Source organism: Leucoraja erinacea, chromosome 13 (assembly GCF_028641065.1).
Source record: "Leucoraja erinacea ecotype New England chromosome 13, Leri_hhj_1, whole genome shotgun sequence".
NCBI classification, from domain to species: domain Eukaryota; kingdom Metazoa; phylum Chordata; class Chondrichthyes; order Rajiformes; family Rajidae; genus Leucoraja; species Leucoraja erinaceus.
The window spans coordinates 54,388,754-54,407,371 of NC_073389.1; the positions used below are offsets into that span (position 1 = coordinate 54,388,754).

Here is an 18,618-nt window from a genome sequence, read left to right on the forward strand (position 1 = left end):
ACTTTTCTATATTGCACCTTTATTATTGCACTTTAATAACATACCTCAAAATGTTACTCCAGTCTGGCACACTGTGAATATTTTAAATAATGTACATTGTCCTATCTTATTGGTATATACCGTCTTTCCAGCGTGTTACTGTACCTCGGTTGCCATCAACCCCCCCCCCCCCCCCCCCCTCCCCCCCGGATTATTACTTTTTTACAAATTTTGCTATGTCGCTCTTCTAGGGAGAAAATGCGCACTTTCAATGACAATTAAAATTGAATCTGAATTGAATCTGAATATCGTCTGTCTGTGTTATAAATATTACTTGCACATTTGGAGTATGGGGAAACGCAATTTCAATCCAATTTATTTGAATTGACAATAAAGTTTACTTTGAACTTTGAACTTTGAACTACACCGAGTTGAGGATCTTCCCAGCCACACTCGATGTCCGTCTCTGAATGTGTCTCTGGGAGCGGGCGTAGGATGTGCACTCTGTGATTTGTGGGAAGGTGTGCATTCCTTGATTGAACCACTCACTCAAACACCTGTGCAGGTAGTGCGTTCCCTGCAACTTGTTGGGGGAAGTCAGAGCTTCCACTGGGCGTTTGGTTCAGCTACTCAAACGCCCAGGTTCAAAGGCGATGACAGAGGATGGTGGGCAATGCCCGCTCCATCACGGGGACTGATCTCCCCACCATCACGGGGATCTCAAGAGGGGCAGCCTCAAACTTGCAGCCAATGACCCACACCATCCTGGCCAAGCTTTCATTTCACCCCTGCCAATAGACAATAGACAATAAACAATAGGTGCAGGAGTAGGCCATTCAGCCCTTCGAGCCAATACCGCCATTCAATGTGATCATAGCTGATCATCCCCAATCAGTTCCCCGTTCCTGCCTTCTCCCCATATCATAGAAACATAGAACATAGAAATTAGGTGCAGGAGTAGAGGCCATTTGGCCCTTCGAGCCTGCACCGCCATTCAATATGATCATGGCTGATCATCCAACTCAGTATCCCGTACCTTGCCTTCTCTCCATACCCCCTGATCCCCTTAGCCACAAGGGCCACATCTAACTCCCTCTTAAATATAGACAATGAACTGGCCTCAACTACCCTCTGTGGCAGAGAGTTCCAGAGATTCACCACTCTCTGTATGAATATCCCCTGACTCCACTATCTTTACGAGCCCTGTCTAGCTCTCTCTTGAAAGCATCCAGAGAACCGGCCTCCACCGCCCTCTGAGGCAGAGAATTCCACAGACTCACAACTCTGTGAGAAAAAGTGTTTCCTCGTCTCCATTCTAAATGGCTTACCCCTTATTCTTAAACTGTGGCCCCTGGTTCTGGACTCCCCCAACATGGGGAACATGTTTCCTGACTCTAGCGTGACCAAACCCTTAATAATCTTATATGAGTCAATAAGATTCCCTCTCATCCTTCTGAACTCCAGAGTGTACAAGCCCAGCTGCTCCATTCTCTCAGCATATGACAGTCCCGCCATCCCGGGAATTAACCTTGAAAACCTACACTGCACTCCCTCAATAGCAAGAATGCCCTTCCTCAAATTAGGGGACCAAAACTGCACACAATACCTCAGGTGTGGTCTCGTCGGGAAGAAGGTACAGGAGCCTGAAATCCGTGATGTTCAGGTTCAAGAACAGCTTCTTCCCAACAACCATCAGGCTCTTGAACACTGCAGAACATGGCCCTGTCCCACTGTACGAGTTTACCCAAGAGCTCTCCCGAGTTTTAAAAAAATCAAACTCGTGGTAAGCACGTAGAATGTACGTAGCGGGTACGTCGGAGCTCGGGGACGTCACTTAGCGGCTCGTAACGCTAACGGCAGGTACTCGGGAAACGCGGTAAGCTCGGGAAGACTGGTGAAGATTTTTGAACATGTTGAAAAATGTCCACGAGAGCCCTGAGTACCCACGAGCGGCCATTGCCGTAAATCTCCGAGTTCGAATCAGGGCAAACTCCGGAGAGCTCTTGAATGAAGTCGTACAGTGGGACAGCCCCGTTAAGGGACGGAGATTGGTTTCAGATGTCCCTGATAGGACAGTGTTGCCAAAGAGAAACATCGGCCTTTCCCGGAATCCTCCTTCCTCCATCAGTCGGAAGCAACTTGCAGAGAACATTCGGAGGTCAGTGCTTTATGAATCGAGTTGGTTTCCGGAGTGATAAGGACAGAGGTCACTGGGTGTGAGACGGCCAGCAATCTCGCAGGAGAAGGAGCTCAGTGTGCAGACACATCTGATGCAGGCACGGACACCATGAAGACCTTCATTCTACTCAGCGCCCTGCTCTTTGTTGCCTCTCCCTACATCTTTGAGAAGTGCGAGCTGGCCCAGCTTCTACTCAGGCATGGACTGGACGGCTACCGTGGCTACAGCCTGGCAAACTGTGAGTTCAGTGCGGGTGTTGGGGGTTACGGGGAGAAGGCAGGGGAATGGGGTTAGGAGCGAGAGATAGATCAGCCGTGATTGAATGGCGGAGTAGACTTGATGGGCCGAGTGGCCTCATTCTGCTCCTATCACTTATGAATTTATAGATGCCCGCTCTCCGTATCTGTATCAGTCTGAAGATGTGTCTTGGCCCAAAACGTCACCCATCCCTTCTCTCCATAGATGCTGCCTGACCCGCTGAGTTACTCCAGCATTTTGTGTCCATCATCATAATGAACCAGCATCGTATCGGGCCAAAACTCTTCTGGAAATAGGCAACGTTTCGGGCTGAAACCCAGAAGGGTTTCGGCCCGAAACGTTGCCTATTTCCTTAGCTCCATAGATGCTGCTGCACCTGCTGAGTTACTCCAGCACTCTGTGAAACGTCACCTATCCATGTTCTCCACAGATGCTGCCTGACCCGCTGAGTTACTCCAGCACTCTGTGAAACGTCACCCATCCCTTCTCTCCAGAGATGCTGCCTGTCCTGCTGTGTTACTCCGGCATTCTGTGCTTATCTTCGGTTCAAACCAACGCCTGCAGTTCCTGCCTACACTCTGTATCTCCCCCCCTCGCTCAACCTATTGTACTTGTAGTTTGACAAGATTGTATTTACGTGTCGTATCATCTGATCTGTTTGGATCGCGAGCAGATTTTCTCGCCAGCTCAATGCACGTGGCAATAAAGAACACACAGTGTGCTGGAGTAACTCAGCGGGTCAGGCAGCATCTGTGGAGAACATGGATAGGTGACGTTTCACAGAGTGCTGGAGTAACTCAGCGGGTCAGGCAGCATCTGTGGAGAACATGGATAGGTGACGTTTCACAGAGTGCTGGAGTAACTCAGCGGGTCAGGCAGCATCTATGGAGCTAAGGAAATAGGCAACGTTTCGGGCCGAAACCCGTAAGGGTTTCGGCCCGAAACGTTGCCTATTTCCAGAAGGATTTCTGCCCGAAACGTTGCCTATTTCCTTAGCTCCATAGAATCAGGGAATCCTTTCTTGATTTCTTTTGAAACCTCATTTTATTTTAACTAAAATAATGTAATCAATGATTGCAGTAATATATACAAATCAATACCAAACTAACCCAGCACCACACTATAAATCATCCAACTATCGAAACAAATACTCCTGCATGCCAGGTGGAGAAACTCAGCGGGTGCAGCAGCATCTATGGAGCAAAGGAAATAGGCAACGTTTCGGGCCGAAACCCTTCTGGAAATAGACAACGTTTTGGGCCGAAACCCTTCCGGGTTTCGGCCCGAAACGTTGCCTATTTCCTTAGCTCCATAGATGCTGCCTGACCCGCTGAGTTACTCCAGCACTCTGTGAAACGTCACCTATCCATGTTCTCCACAGATGCTGCCTGACCCGCTGAGTTACTCCAGCACTCTGAGTCCATCTTTGGTGTAAGCCAGCATGTGTTGCGTTCTATAACACATAAGATATAACACAATGTGCTGAATCTGTGGAATTCTTTGCCACCGAAAGCTCTGGAGGCCAAGTCAGTGGATATTTTGATTCTTAGATAGATTGTTGATTAGTACGCACGCATTGTCAGAGGTTGGGGGGGGGGGGGGGGGGGGGGGGGGGGGGGGGTGGGGGGGGGGGGGGGAGAGTAAGGGGGAGAGCTAGGGGGGGGGGGGGTGGAGAGGCTTGATGGGCCGAATGGCTTAATTCTGTTCATCACTTATGATTATATATAGACACAAAAGCTGGGTGCAGACAGGCAGATCTTGGGGGGCCATGAATGGTGACTTTCACAGAGTGCTGGAGTAACTCAGCGGGTCAGGCAGCATCTGTGGAGAACATGGATAGGTGACGTTTCACAGAAAGCTGGAGAAGCTCAGCGGGTCAGGCAGCATCTGGGGAGAACATGGATAGGTGACGTTTCACAGAGTGCTGGAGTAACTCAGCGGGTGCAGCAGCATCTATGGAGTGAAGGAAATAGGCAACGTTTTGGGCCGAAACCCTTCCGGGTTTCGGCCCGAAACGTTGCCTATTTCCAGAAGAGTTTCGGCCCAATACGATGCTGGTTCATTATGATGATAGACACAAAGTGCTGGAGTAACTCAGCGGGTCAGGCAGCATCTGTGGAGAACATGGATAGGTGACAATTCGGATCGGATGGTCTATTCTATATTTTCCTTAAACTTCATCTAGAAATGTAGTAAATAGGTGCAGGAGGAGGCCATTGTCTTTTGATCTCTTAGGCATGGATAACGTGTCCCCTTCCCCTCTCCAGAGATGCTGCATGTCCTGCTGAGTTACTCCAGCCTTTTGTGTCTATCTTTACCAGCATCTGCAGTTCCTTCTTACACACTTATGATCTTATCATCTTACTCCTTGTTTGTGTTTCTGTGTAGTATTATTCTATGGGATTGGATGGGATGCAGCTTTTCCCGGCACCTCGGTGAAACCCACACCTCCAGATTCAGGAACAGTTTCCCCCCAGCTGTTATCAGGCCACTGAACCGCCCCCATATAAACCTCCAGAGAGTGACTTGTTGGGCCGAATGGCCATGATCCTGCCCCATCTCACACTTCTGAGCTGCTGATGAAAAAAAAAATTAAATTATTAAAAATAATATTTACAATACAATATTGTAAAACAGGACCCCACCAACATAGAAATATGGAAAATAGGTGCAGGAGTAGAGGCCATTCAGCCCTTCGAGCCTGCACCATTCGCCATTCAATAGGATCATGGCTGATCATCCAACTCAGTATCCTGTACCTGCCTTCTCTCCATACCCCCTGATCCCTTTAGCCACAAGGGCCACATCTAACTCCCTCTTAAATATAGCCAATGAACTGTGGCCTCAACTACCTTCTGTGACTGAGAATTCCAGAGATTCATAGAAACATAGAAACATATAAATTAGGTGCAGGATTAGGCCATTCGGCCCTTCGAGCCTGCAATTCAATATGATCATGGCTGATCATCCAACTCAGTATCCCGTACCTGCCTTCTCTCCATACCCTCTGTCCCTTTAGCCACAAGGGCCACATCTAACTCCCTCTTAAATATAGCCAATGAACTGTGTGGCCTCAACTACCCTCTGTGGCAGAGAGTTCCAGAGATTCACCACTCTCTGTGTGAAAAAAGTTCTTCTCATCTCGGTTTTAAAGGATTTCCCCCTTATCCTTAAGATTCACCACTCTCTGTGTGATAACATAGGACAAAAAGATTAACTAAATAAACGACTGTACAACGATGTCACGCTCCTTGTCCAGGATACATTCCACCCGCCCCCACGGTCCCAGAAACCCCCCAGGGTGCCCGTGGACAGAGCGTAGTCCCCTCTCTAACCCCACCCGGGCGCGGACCTAACCCCGGAAAAGGGGTCTCTCCGCCTGGAGTCGTGACTCCACGGATGGCCATCTTGGCCAGGCCCAGGAGCAACCCCCAACCAGGACATCCTCGGCCCCAAACCCTCTCCCCTACGCACAGGGTGTCTGAAGGTGCGGGTGGTGAGTGTGAAGTGCAGACAAGAGGCCGGGAGCAGCCCCTGTAGATATTGGATCGGGGGGGAGGGGGGCTGCGGATGAGAGTTGGCACAGCGGCTGGTGTTTGAAGGGGCTTGTCCATCGCTGCAGGGGTGTGCCTGGTGGAACACGAGAGCGGCTACAACACCAGGGTGGTCGGCCGCAACCGGCGAGGAGGCAAGACGGTGTCGTCGGACTACGGAATCTTCCAGATCAGCAGCGCCCGCTGGTGCCGGGACGGGCAGACCACGCGGAGGAGGAACACGGATGATTCATGCGGCAGAAACTGCCAGGGTGAGATGTCTCCAACCCAGAGCTGTTGGTTCATTTATCTATTTATCTGCCTATTCATTACATTATTTATTTCAGCCTCAAAGTCCAGACAAGACACTACATGACATAAAATACATTGCATATAAAAACGGCACAACATACATATAAAAGCTTAGTAAATTACTTATAAGAGCATCATAAATTAAATACAAAAACACAATACATGATTTAAAATATATAACAATATAAGATTATTGAAACATATAAGATTATTAAGGTTACACAAAAAAGCTGGAGAAACTCAGCGGGTGCAGCAGCATCTATGGAGCGAAGGAAATAGGCAACGTTTCGGGCCGAAACCCTTCTTCAGTTTCGGCCCGAAACGTTGCCTATTTCCTTCGCTCCATAGATGCTGCTGCACCCGCTGAGTTTCTCCAGCTTTTTTGTGTAACCTTCGATTCTCCAGCATCTGCAGTTCCCTCTTAAACACTAAGATTATTAAGGGTTTGGACATGTTAGAGGCAGGAAACATGTTCCCGATGTTGGGGGAGTCCAGAACCAGGGGCCACACACACACAGTAAAGAGAATAAGGGGTAAACCATTTAGAACGGAGACGAGGAAACATTTTTTCTCACACAGAGAGTTGCGAGTCTGTGGAATTCTCTGCCTCAGAGGGCGGTGGAGGCCGGTTCTCTGGGTGCTTTCAAGAGAGAGCTAGATAGGGCTCTTAAAGATAGCGGAGTCCGGGAAAACGGGGAGAAGGCAGGAACTGGGGACTGATTGGGGATGATCACATTGAATGGTGGTGCTGGCTCAAAGGGCCGAATGGCCTCCTCCTGCACCTGTTGTCTATTGTCTAAAATCCAGAATGAAAAGAAAGATCAGTGTCCTACAACGAGACAACGATACCAGTGTCTCCACAGCTGGGATTGGTAACGTTTAGTGCCGAACCTTACGTTTGATAAGACCAACATCATTTCATTTTCAGAGTCACTAATCCTGCACATACATTTTTACATATGATTTCTTAGGATAGCTTCTAAAGTACTAACTCCGGCAGCCACAAACATTTCACTAGTACTACACCATAAGGGGGAAATCCTTTAAAACCGAGACGAGGAGAACTTTTTTCACACAGAGAGTGGTGTATCTCTGGAACTCTCTGCCACAGAGGGTAGTTGAGGCCAGTTCATTGGCTATATTTAAGAGGGAGTTAGATGTGGCCCTTGTGGCCAAGGGGATCAGAGGGTATGGAGAGAAGGCAGGTACGGGATACTGAGTTGGATGATCAGCCATGATCATATTAAATGGCGGTGCAGGCTCGAAGGGCCGAATGGCCTACTCCTGCACCTAATTTCTATCTAGGTTTCCTTAGCAGTGTTCTCATAGAAACATAGAAGCATAGAAATTAGGTGCAGGAGTAGAGGCCATTCGGCCCTTCGAGCCTGCACCGCCATTCCATATGATCATGGCTGATCATCCAACTCAGTATCCCGTACCTGCCTTCTCTCCATACCCTCTGATCCCCTTAGCCACAAGGGCCACATCTAACTCCCTCTTAAATATAGCCAATGAACTGTGGCCTCGACTACCCTCTGTGGCAGGGAGTTCCAGAGATTCACCACTCTCTGTGTGAAAAAAGTTCTTCTCATCTCGGTTTTAAAGAATTTCCCCCTTATCCTTAAGCTGTGACCCCTTGTCCTGGACTTCCCCAACATCGGGAACAATCTTCCTGCATCTAGCCTGTCCAACCCCTTAAGACATTGTACGACACCTTTAGTCTCTGTACACTTGTATTTCCATAGTTTGACCACAGGGGTGCAGTGGTGTGCAATATGCTCCAAACAGCGACATCTTCACCACATCTGTACACGCAGTTAGATTTAGCTCTTAGGGCTCACGGAATCAAGGGGTGTGGGGAGGAAGCAGGAACGGGGTACTGATTCTGGATGATCAGCCATGAACTGAGGAAAGATATTCTTGCCATAGAGGGAGTACAGAGAAGGTTCACCAGACTGATTCCTGGGATGTCAGGACTTTCATATGAAGAAAGACTGGATAGACTCGGCTTGTACTCTCTAGAATTTAGGAGATTGAGAGGGGATCTTATAGAAACTTACAACATTCTTAAGGGGTTGGACAGGCTAGATGCAGGAAAGTTGTTCCCGATGTTGGGGAAGTCCAGGACAAGGGGTCACATCTTAAGGATAGAGGAGAAATCTTTTAGGACCGAGGTGAGGAAAACCTTTTTCACACAGATAGTGGTGAATCTCTGGAATTCTCTCCCGCAGAAGGTAGTTGAGGCCACAGTTCATTGGCTATGTTTAAGAGGGAGTTAGATGTGGCCCTTGTGGCTAAAGGGATCAGAGGGTATGGAGAGAAGGCAGGTACGGGATACTGAGTTGGATGATCAGCCATGATCATATTGAATGGCGGTGCGGGCTCGAAGGGCCGAATGGCCTACTCCTGCACCTAATTTCTATGTTTCTATGTTTCTATGACCCAGATCCTCACATCTTTTTAGTTTAGTTTAGTTTCATTTAGCTTAGCGCGGAAACAGGCCCTTCGGCCCACCGAGTCCGTGCTGACCACCGATCACCCGGCACACTACCCCGCACGCACTCGGGACAATTTAAAATTTATCGATTTAAAAGTCAAAATTCACGGCGGCACAGCGGTAGAGTCGCTGCCTCACAGCGCCGGAGACCCGGGTTCGATCCTGACCACGGGCGCTGTCTGTACGGAGTTTGCACGTTCTCCCCATGACCTGCGTGGGTTTTCTCCGAGTGCTCCGGTTTCCTCCCACACTTCAAAGACGTGCGTGTTTGTAGGTAAATTGGCTTCGGCAAATGTAGAAATGGTGCCTAGTGGGTGTAGGATAGGATAGGATAGTGTGCGGGGATCGCTGGTCGGCACGGACTCGGTGGGCCGAAGGGCCTGTTTCCGCGCTGTATCTCTAAACTAAACTAAGAAGCCAAATAGCCGACACACGTGCATGTCTCTGGAGTGTGGGAGGAAACCGGAGATCTCGGAGTAAACCCACACAGGTGAAGGGGAGAACGGACAAACTCCATAAAGACAGCACCCGCCCGGGTCCCTGGCGCTGTGAGGCAGCAACTCTAGGCTGCGCCACCGTGCCGCCAACAAGAAACATGTTGGCACAAACCGAGAATGACTCTGTGGAAACCCGGAGCTGCTCCGAGGGGCGAGGAAAACTTGCACGGACTTCACCCGAGAACATTGTCTTCACGAACAGTTGGCGCAGCGGGTGGAGCTGCTGCCTCACAGCGCCACACACCCGGAGAAGGCAGAGATAGATAGAGTCTTGATTAGTGCAGGTGTCAGGGGAGGGAGAGATAGATCAGCCATGATTGAATGGCGGAGTAGACTTGATGGGCTGAATGGCCTAATTCTGCTCCTATCACTTATGACCGCATGGGTTTCCTCCGGGTGCTCCGGTTTCCCCCCACACCCAAAGACCTCCCCGTGCGGGTTTGTAGGTGAATTGCCCCTCTAGTGTGTAGGGAGTGGATGAGAAAATGGGATAGGATAGAACTGGTGTGAATGGGTGATCGATGGTCGGCGTGGACTCGATGGGCCGAAGGGCCAGTTTCTAACCATATAACCATATAACAATTACAGCACGGAAACAGGCCATCTCGGCCCTACAAGTCCGTGCCGAACAACTTTGTTTCCCTTAGTCCCACCTGCCTGCACTTATACCATAACCCTCCATTCCCTTCTCATCCATATGCCTATCCAATTTATTTTTAAATTATACCAACGAACCTGCCTCCACCACTTCCACTGGAAGCTCATTCCACACTGCTACCACTCTCTGAGTAAAGAAGTTCCCCCTCATGTTACCCCTAAACTTCTGTCCCTTCTGTGCTGGACTTCGCTACCAATCAACCACCTTGTATTTCTCCCGCAGATTTTATCAATGAAAATATTACCGATGACATTGAATGTGTGAAGAAGGTGGTTCTGCCTCAAGGAATGAATGCCTGGTAAGTCAGACGTTGCTGATCTCTGGCCTGGAGCTGTAGCTGGGTGACATGGAGGGTCAGGAGGCTTTGGAGAGATGCATTTCGTTGTCTCTGTACTGTACACTGACAATGACAATTAAAATTGAATCTGAATCTGAATCTGAATCTGAGAGGTTGCAGAGGAGGCTGACAAAAGGAACTGCAGAGGCTGGTTGGCAAAGAAAACGCTGGAGTAACTCAGCGGGTCAGGCAGCATAGAAACATAGAAAATAGGTGCAGGAGTAGAGGCCATTGGGACCTTCGAGCCTGCACCGCCATTCAATATGATCATGGCTGATCATCCAACTCAGTATCCCGTACCTGCCTTCTCTCCATACCCCCTGATCCCTTTAGCCGCAAGGGCCACATCTAACTCCCTCTTAAATATAGCCAATGAACTGTGTGGCCTCAACTACCCTCTGTGGCAGAGAGTTCCAGAGATTCACCACTCTCTGTGTGAAAAATGTTTTTCTCATCTCAATCCTAAAAGATTTCCCCCCTATCCTTAAACTGTGGTGAACATCGATAGGTGACGTTTCACAGAGTGCTGGAGTAACTCAGCGGGTCAGGCAGCATCTGTGGAGAACATGGATAGGTGACGTTTCACAGAGTGCTGGAGTAACTCAGCGGGTCAGGCAGCATCTGTGGAGAACATGGATAGGTGACGTTTCACAAAGTGCTGGAGTAACTCAGCGGGTACAGCAGCATCTATGGAGCTAAGGAAATAGGTAACGTTTCGGGCCGAAACCCTTGCGGGTTTCGGCCCGAAACGTTGCCTATTTCCAGAAGGGTTTCGGCCCGAAACGTTGCCTATTTCCTTAGCTCCATAGATGCTGCTGCACCATAACTCAGCGGGTCAGGCAGCGTCTCTGGAGGACAGGGATCAGTGACGGTTTAGTGTGCTGAAGGAAGGGGGGGGGGGGGGGGGGTGGGTGACAGTAGGAGGAATGGGTGAGCTCCCAAGTGGAGGTCAGGACAGAGTTGGAGGGGGAGGAAGAATGCTGTCTGGATTTGAGGGGACCAGCTACAAGGAGACATTGGACAAACAAAGATGGTTTTCTCTGGAGCGTCAGAGGGTGAGGGGAGACCTGCAGTTCTACTACCTGTCTCTCTGAAGAAAGACCAGTGTGAGGATTTACTAGAATGTTGCCTGGGTTTCAACAACTAAGTTACAGAGATAGGTTGAATAAGTTAGGTCTTTATTCTCTGGTGCGCAGAAGGTTAAGGGGGGACTTGATAGAGGTCTTTAAAATGATGAGAGGGATAGAGTTGATGTGGACAAGCTTTTCCCTTTGAGAATAGGGAAGATTCAAACAAGAGGACATGACTTCAGAATTAAGGGACAGAAGTTTAGGGGTAACACGAGGGGGAATTTCTTTACTCAGAGAGTGGTAGCGGTGTGGAATGTGCTTCCAGTGGAAGTGGTGGAGGCAGGTTCATTGGTATCATTTAAAAATAAATTGGATAGGCATATGGATGAGAAGGGAATGGAGGGTTATGGCATGAGTGCAGGCAGGTGGGACTAAGGGAAAAAAAGTTGTTCGGCACGGGCTTGTAGGGCCGAGATGGCCTGTTTCCGTGCTGTAATTGTTAAATATGTTATATGTTATATGGATGGGTCTCGACCCGAAACGTCACCCATTCCTTCTCTCCAGAGATGCTGCCTATCCCACTGAGTTACTCCAGCTTTTTGTGTCTGACTTCAGTGTAAACCAGCATCTGCAGTCCCTTCCTACCCAGCTGCCCTTCTGTGTTCCCCTTTTGTTCAGACGGACCCGGGCTTTCACAAATCTCAAACAGTTAACACACACACGGCGTCAGGCGATTGGGAAGAGAATCTGGATTTTGGTTTTAAATCTCACACTTGAGTATAAACGTGGGAAAACTGACCACAAACGCCGCTGCTGTGGCAACAGTGAGATTATTCCACTGGAAGAGAGATGTTCCTTTAAAACATAGAGACTTGGAAACATAGAAAATAGGTTTAGGAGTAGGCCACTCGGCCCTTCGAGCCTGCACCGCCATTCAATATGATCATGGCTGAACATCCAGAATCAGTACCCCGTCCTGCTTTTTCCCCCCATATCCCTTGATTCCTTTAGCCCTAAGAGCTCTATCTAACTCTCTCTTGAAAACATCTTTGAATAAGGAAGTACAGCGAAGGTTCACACATCGATTCCCAGGACAGAGGCTCTTCCAACCTACCTCATTGTGGATTTTGCACTTTTTATCTGAACTTTCTCTGTAACTGTATGGCACGGTGACGCAACAGTAGAGTTGCTGCCTCACAGCGCCAGAGACCCGGGTTCGATCCTGACTACGGGTGCTGTCGGCACAGAGTTTGTACGTTCTCCCCGTACATGGGGCGGAAATCCTGGGGGGGGACGGGGGGGATATGTCCCCACCATGCTTTGAGAGGTGGGGGACGATCCCCTCCCCATGTTTTGTCATCCGGACTTCATCATTCCAAGGGCTGAATTGGCCCATTCGCGGGGCCTTTCAGCGCCCGGCGCGGCTTAAAATCGAACCGCTGCATCGAGCTGATCGAGGTTCCCGATGTTGAAGCCCCAGCCGGCTGATGAAAGGCCCCGTGAACGGGCAGATTGAAGCCCCACGGCTGTAGCCTCGCGTGTGTATGCACGTGTAGAAATTGTGTCCCCCTCATGTTTTGACAGCAATTTCCGTGCCTGTTCCCCGTGACCTGCGTGGGTTTTCCCCGGGCGCTCCAGTCTCCTCTCACACTCCAAGGACATACAGGTTTGTGGGATAATTGGCACAGTAAAATTGTACATTGTCCCTAGTTTTTTGGTTTTTTTTAACCTCTGCAGTTTTGGGGACAGAGCCTTCTCCAGGGCAGCCCCCAGGCTCTGGAACTCCCTCCCCCAACTGATCCGCAATTCCGTGTCCCTCACCATCTTCCAGTCCCGCCTCAAGACCCATCTCTTCACCTCTGCCTGTCCTTAGCCCCACGTCCCCCTCCCTTTTCATCTGTGCATGAATTGCCTCATATTGTGTTTTGAATTGAATTCTGTCTTTACTTTGTGTACTAGACATGTCTCGACTATTTATTTCATTCCCCTTACATGTTTTTCCTCTACCTGCTAAATTTTTGTAAGGTGTCCTTGAGACTCTTGAAAGGCGCCCATAAATAAAATTTATTATTATTATTATTATTAGTGTGGTAGGATCGTGTCAGTGTGCGGGGATCACTGGTCAGCGCGGACTCGGTGGGACGAAGGGCCTGTTTCCGTGCTGTATCTCTAAACTATAAACTAAATTAAACGCGGTAGACACAAAAATGTGGAGTAACTCAGTGGGACAGGTGGTATTTAAGAGTGTTGGTCTTGGCATCATGCACGGCACAGACATTATGGGCCGAAGGGCCTCTTGCTGTTCTACGGTCTGTATTCACCTGTTTTATTTTTACAGGTACAGCTGGAAGAAGAAATGCAAACAAAGCACCCTGACCAAGTTTCTGAAGGAGTGCGATGTGTAGGCGTGACCGTGCCTTGCTCGCGGGCGCAGCCAGCCTCCTGCAAACGTCCCACACTCATTACTCATTGGCTTGCACCGCTATAAGCCCAGCGAGCGAGCGGAAGATCATAGAACCCTACAGTAGAGCAACAGGCCCTTCAGCCCATCGCATCCGTGCTAGCCGCGATCCCCATCACACACGTCCCATTTGCCGCGCTTGTCCCATAACCTTCCATCTAAACCCCTCCTTCTCATGCACGTGTCCAAGTGCCTTTACCAGTGGTAACAATACCTGCTTCTAGCCCCTCGTTCCATACACCCACCACCACCACACCTACCTGATTTCCTTTAAATTCCTCCCCTCGGATGGCACGGTGGCGCAGCGGTAGAGTTGCTGCCACACAGCGCCAGAGACCCCGGGTCCATCCCGACTACGGAGTCTGTACGGAGTTTGCACCTTCTCCCCATGACCAGCGTGACTTTTTCTCCAAGTGCTCCTGTTTCTTCCCACACTCCAAAGACATGAAGGTTTGTAGGTAAATTGGCTTCGATAAGTTGGAAAGAAATTGTTCTTAATATGTAGGATGGTGCTAGTGTACGGGGTGATCGCTGGTCAGCATGGACTCAGTGGGCCGAGCGGCCTGATTCCGCGCTGTATCTCTAAAGTGAAGTCACCTGTATCCTCTAGTTCAGATTCCCCTGCCCTGTGAGAACATACTGTGTCAATGTATTCAGTCTAAACATAGAAACATAGAAATTAGGTGCAGGAGTAGGCCATTCAGCCCTTCGAGCCTGCACCGCCATTCAATATGATCATGGCTGATCATCCAACTCAGTAGCCCGTACCTGCCTTCTCTCCATACCCTCTGATCCCCTTAGCCACAAGGGCCACATCTAACTCCCTCTTAAATATAGCCAATAAACTGGCCTCGACTACCCTCTGCGGCAGAGAGTTCCAGAGATTCACCACTCTCTGTGTGAAAAAAGTTCTTCTCATCTCGGTTTTAAAGGATTTCCCCCCTTATCCTTATGCTGTGACCCCTTGTCCTGGACTTCCCCAACATCAGGAGCAATCTTCCTGCATCTAGCCTGTTCAACCCCTTAAGAATTTTGTAAGTTTCTATAAGATACCCTCTCAATCTCCTAAATTCTAGAGAGTATAAACCAAGTCTATCCAGTCTTTCTTCATAAGACAGTCCTGACATCCCAGGAATCAATCTGGTGAACCTTCTCTGTACTCCCTCTATGGCAATAATGTCTTTCCTCAGATTTGGAGACCAAAACTGTACGCAATACTCCAGGTGTGGTCTCACCAAGACCCTGTACAACTGCAGTAGAACCTCCCTGCTCCTATACTCATATCTATTTAGTTTAGTTCAGAGATACAGCATGGAAACAGGCCCTTCGGCCCACCGAGTCCACATCGACCAACGATCCCCGCACACTAACACTATCCTACACACACACACACACACGGGTCAATTCACATTTAAATCAAAGCCAATTAACTTACAAACCTGCACGTCTTTGGAGTGTGGGAGAAAACCGAAGATCTCTGAGAAAACACACGCAGGTTACGGGGAGAAACATAGAAACATAGAAATTAGGTGCAGGAGGAGGGCATTCGGCCCTTCGAGCCTGCACCGCCATTCAATATGATCATGGCTGATCATCCAACTCAGTATCCCGTACCTGCCTTCTCTCCATACCCCCTGATCCCTTTAGCCACAAGGGCCACATCTAACTCCCTCTTAAATATAGCCAATGAACTGGCCTCAACTACCCTCTGTGGCAGAGAGTTCCAGAGATTCACCACTCTCTGTGTGAAAAAAGTTCTTCTCTAAAGGGAGAACGTGCAAACTCCGTACAGTCAGCACCCGTGGTCGGGATCGAACACGGGTCTCCGGCGCTGTGGGTCAGCGACTCTACCACTGTCTGAATGCCCAATGATTTTATAAACCTCTGTAAAGTCGCCCCCAGGTCACCAACTTCCAGTGAGAATAAACGCAGCCTGTCCACTCTCTCCCTAGATCCACTGCCCACCATTCCAGGCAGCGTCCTGGTGAATCTCTTCTGCACTCTCTCGATCGCTAACCTATCAGAATCAGAATCAGAATGCTTCATTGTCATTGCATGTGCTACATACAACAAGATTACTGTGTCGCTCCATTTCAAAGAACTTCAAGCATTCACATACTCATACTTTTTACACTCCCTCCCCAAACCCACCCATGAAATCACATTTACATAAATTAACACTCTCTCCCCCCCCCCCCCCCCCCCCTCATTCCCCATAACCCGCACCCGAGACAGAGTTCCGTTCCAAGATTGCTGATTGGTAAAAGCTGTCCTTCCTGTAATGTGGGACTAGAACATTTACCGCCTGACCATAGAAACATAGAAAACAGGTGCAGGAGTAGAGGCCATTCAGCCCTTCGAGCCAGCACCGCCATTCAATATGATCATGGCTGATCATCCAAAATCAGTACCCCATTCCTGCTTTCTCCTCATATCCCTTGATTCCGTTAGCCCTAAGAGCTTTATCTAACTCTCTCTTGAAAACATCCAGTCAACCGGCCTCCACTGCCCTCTGTGGCAGAGAATTCCACAGATTCACAACTCTCTGGGTGGAAAAGTTTTTCCCTCATCTCAGTCCTAAATGGCCGACCCCTTATTCTTAAACTGTGACCCCTGGTTCTGGACTCCCCCAACATCTGGGGGAAAATAAATGCACAAAGTGCTGGAGCAACTTCCCATCTCCACCTGCAGTTGGAGGTATCTTCAACTTAATGACGTGTTTTGTGTAACTGCACCCGCCATTCACGCAACCCATCGCTTACATTGTTCTCTCGACGGTAACGTCAAGAATAAATCCTATTCTCCAACCGTTCTGTGTGTGTGGCTTAAACTGTGGGACTGCTTGCGGTGATTAATTTTCAGCTGTGGTCAATAAGGAAACCAGTAACTTTATGGAGATGTTGTCAGGACTTGAGGGCCTAGGCCACAGGGAGAGGTTGGGCCAGGCTGGGACTCAATTAACCATATAACCATATAACAATTACAGCACGGAAACAGGCCATCTCGGACCTACAAGTCCGTGCCGAACAATTTTTTTCCCTTAGTCCCACCTGCCTGCACTCATACCATAACCCTCCGTTCCCTTCTCATCCATATGCCTATCCAATTTATTTTTAAATGATACCAACGAACCTGCCTCCACCACTTCCACTGGAAGCTCATTCCACATCGCTACCACTCTCTGAGTAAAGAAGTTCCCCTTCATGTTACCCCTAAACTTCTGTCCCTTAATTCTGAAGTCATGTCCTCTTGTTTGAATCTTCCCTATTCTCAAAGGGAAAAGCTGGTCCACATCAACTCTGTCTATCCCTCTCATCATTTTAAAGACCTCTATCAAGTCCCCCCTTAATCTTCTGCGCTCCAGAGAATAAAGACCTAACTTATTCAACCTATCTCTGTAACTTAGTTGTTGAAACCCAGGCAACCCAGGCTCTTCCTTGACGAGCAGGAGAATGAGGGGTGATCTTATAGAGGTGTACAAAATCATGCGAGGAATACATCGGGTAGACGCACAGAATCTTTTATTCAGAGTAGAGGAATCAAGAACCAGAGGACATAGGTTTAAGGTGAGGGGGGAAAGATTTAATAGGAACCTGAGGGGCAACTTTTTTTTTTACACAAAGGGTGGTGGGTGTATGGAACGAGCTGCCGGAGGAGGGAGTTGAGGCAGGGACTATCGCAACGTTTAAGAAATATTTGGACAGGTACTTGGATAGGACAGGTTTAGAGGGATATGGACCAAACGCGGGCAGGTGGGACTAGTGTAGATGGGATATGTTGGCCGGTGTGGACAAGTTGGGACAAAGACCCTGTTCCCACACTGTATCACTCTATGACCCCATAACTCCATCTCCAACCCTTGATTCTGTGGTCACAGTGACCAATTCTCTCATTAATAGATATTTGGATCTTGAAGGGTTATTGGGAGAAGGCAGGAAAACAGGATAGAGAGGCAGAGATCAGCCATGATTAAATGACTGAGTAGAGTCAATGGGCCGAATGTCCTCATTCTTCTCCTATAACTAGTGAACGTGTGGTACAAGGCAGAAGTTCTTCACAACCATCTCAGGGGCAAGGAATGAACGATTATGGTCTTTCCTGGACAAGCATGGTCACAAATAAACCTCCAAACCACAGACAGCAAATCACAAAGTGCAGTTTAGAGATACAGTGCAGAAACAGGCCCTTCGGCCCACCTAGTCCACACCCACCATCGATCACCATTCACACTAGTTCTATGTTATCCCACTTTCTCATCCACTCCGTACATACTAATTAACCAGGCCAATTAACCTACAAACACGCACGTCTTTGGGGTGTGGGAGGAAACCGGAGCAACTGGAGGAAACCCACGCGGTCACAGGGAGAACATGCAAACTCCACATGGACAGGTGACGTTACGGGTTGGGACCTTTCTTCAGACTGATGGAGTGGGGGGTGTGGTGGGAGAAGCTGAGAGAGAGAGGGGGAGGTGGGACAAAGTTTGGCAGGTGATAGCTGGATACAGGTGAGGGGAGGTGATTGTCAGATGGGTGGAGTCAGTTGCAAAGGCTGGGGGTGAAGAGGAGACAAGAGGGGGTTCAGATACAGAGAGGGGGAGTGAAGTGTAAAGCTGGAGGGGGGGGGTATGTGGAAGGGGAAAGGGGGGGGGGACAGGATAGTGAGAGAGAGGGGGACACACCAGCGTAACGCACAGGGAAAAGAGTGTGGTGGAGGGGGGGGGGGGGAGGAGGTGTTACCCAAAATTCAGAGTTCAATGTTTCATACCGAAGATAGACACGACATGCTGGAGCAACTCATGCAGCATCTCTGGAAAGAAGGAATGGGTGACGTTTAG

At 49.0% G+C, this 18,618-nt stretch overlaps 1 protein-coding gene across 1 annotated transcript; it reads left to right on the forward strand.

Annotated features, from left to right (window-relative positions):
- Positions 1–1,698: 1,698 nt before the first annotated feature.
- Positions 1,699–14,697, forward strand: LOC129703075 (lysozyme C, milk isozyme-like). The gene is made up of 4 exons (XM_055645268.1): positions 1,699–2,396; positions 6,039–6,221; positions 10,136–10,211; positions 13,659–14,697. Exons 1-4 carry the CDS (start codon positions 2,267–2,269, stop codon positions 13,723–13,725), a joined length of 456 nt encoding a protein of 151 aa, XP_055501243.1. The 5' UTR covers positions 1,699–2,266; the 3' UTR covers positions 13,726–14,697.
- The last annotated feature ends 3,921 nt before the right edge of the window (positions 14,698–18,618 follow it).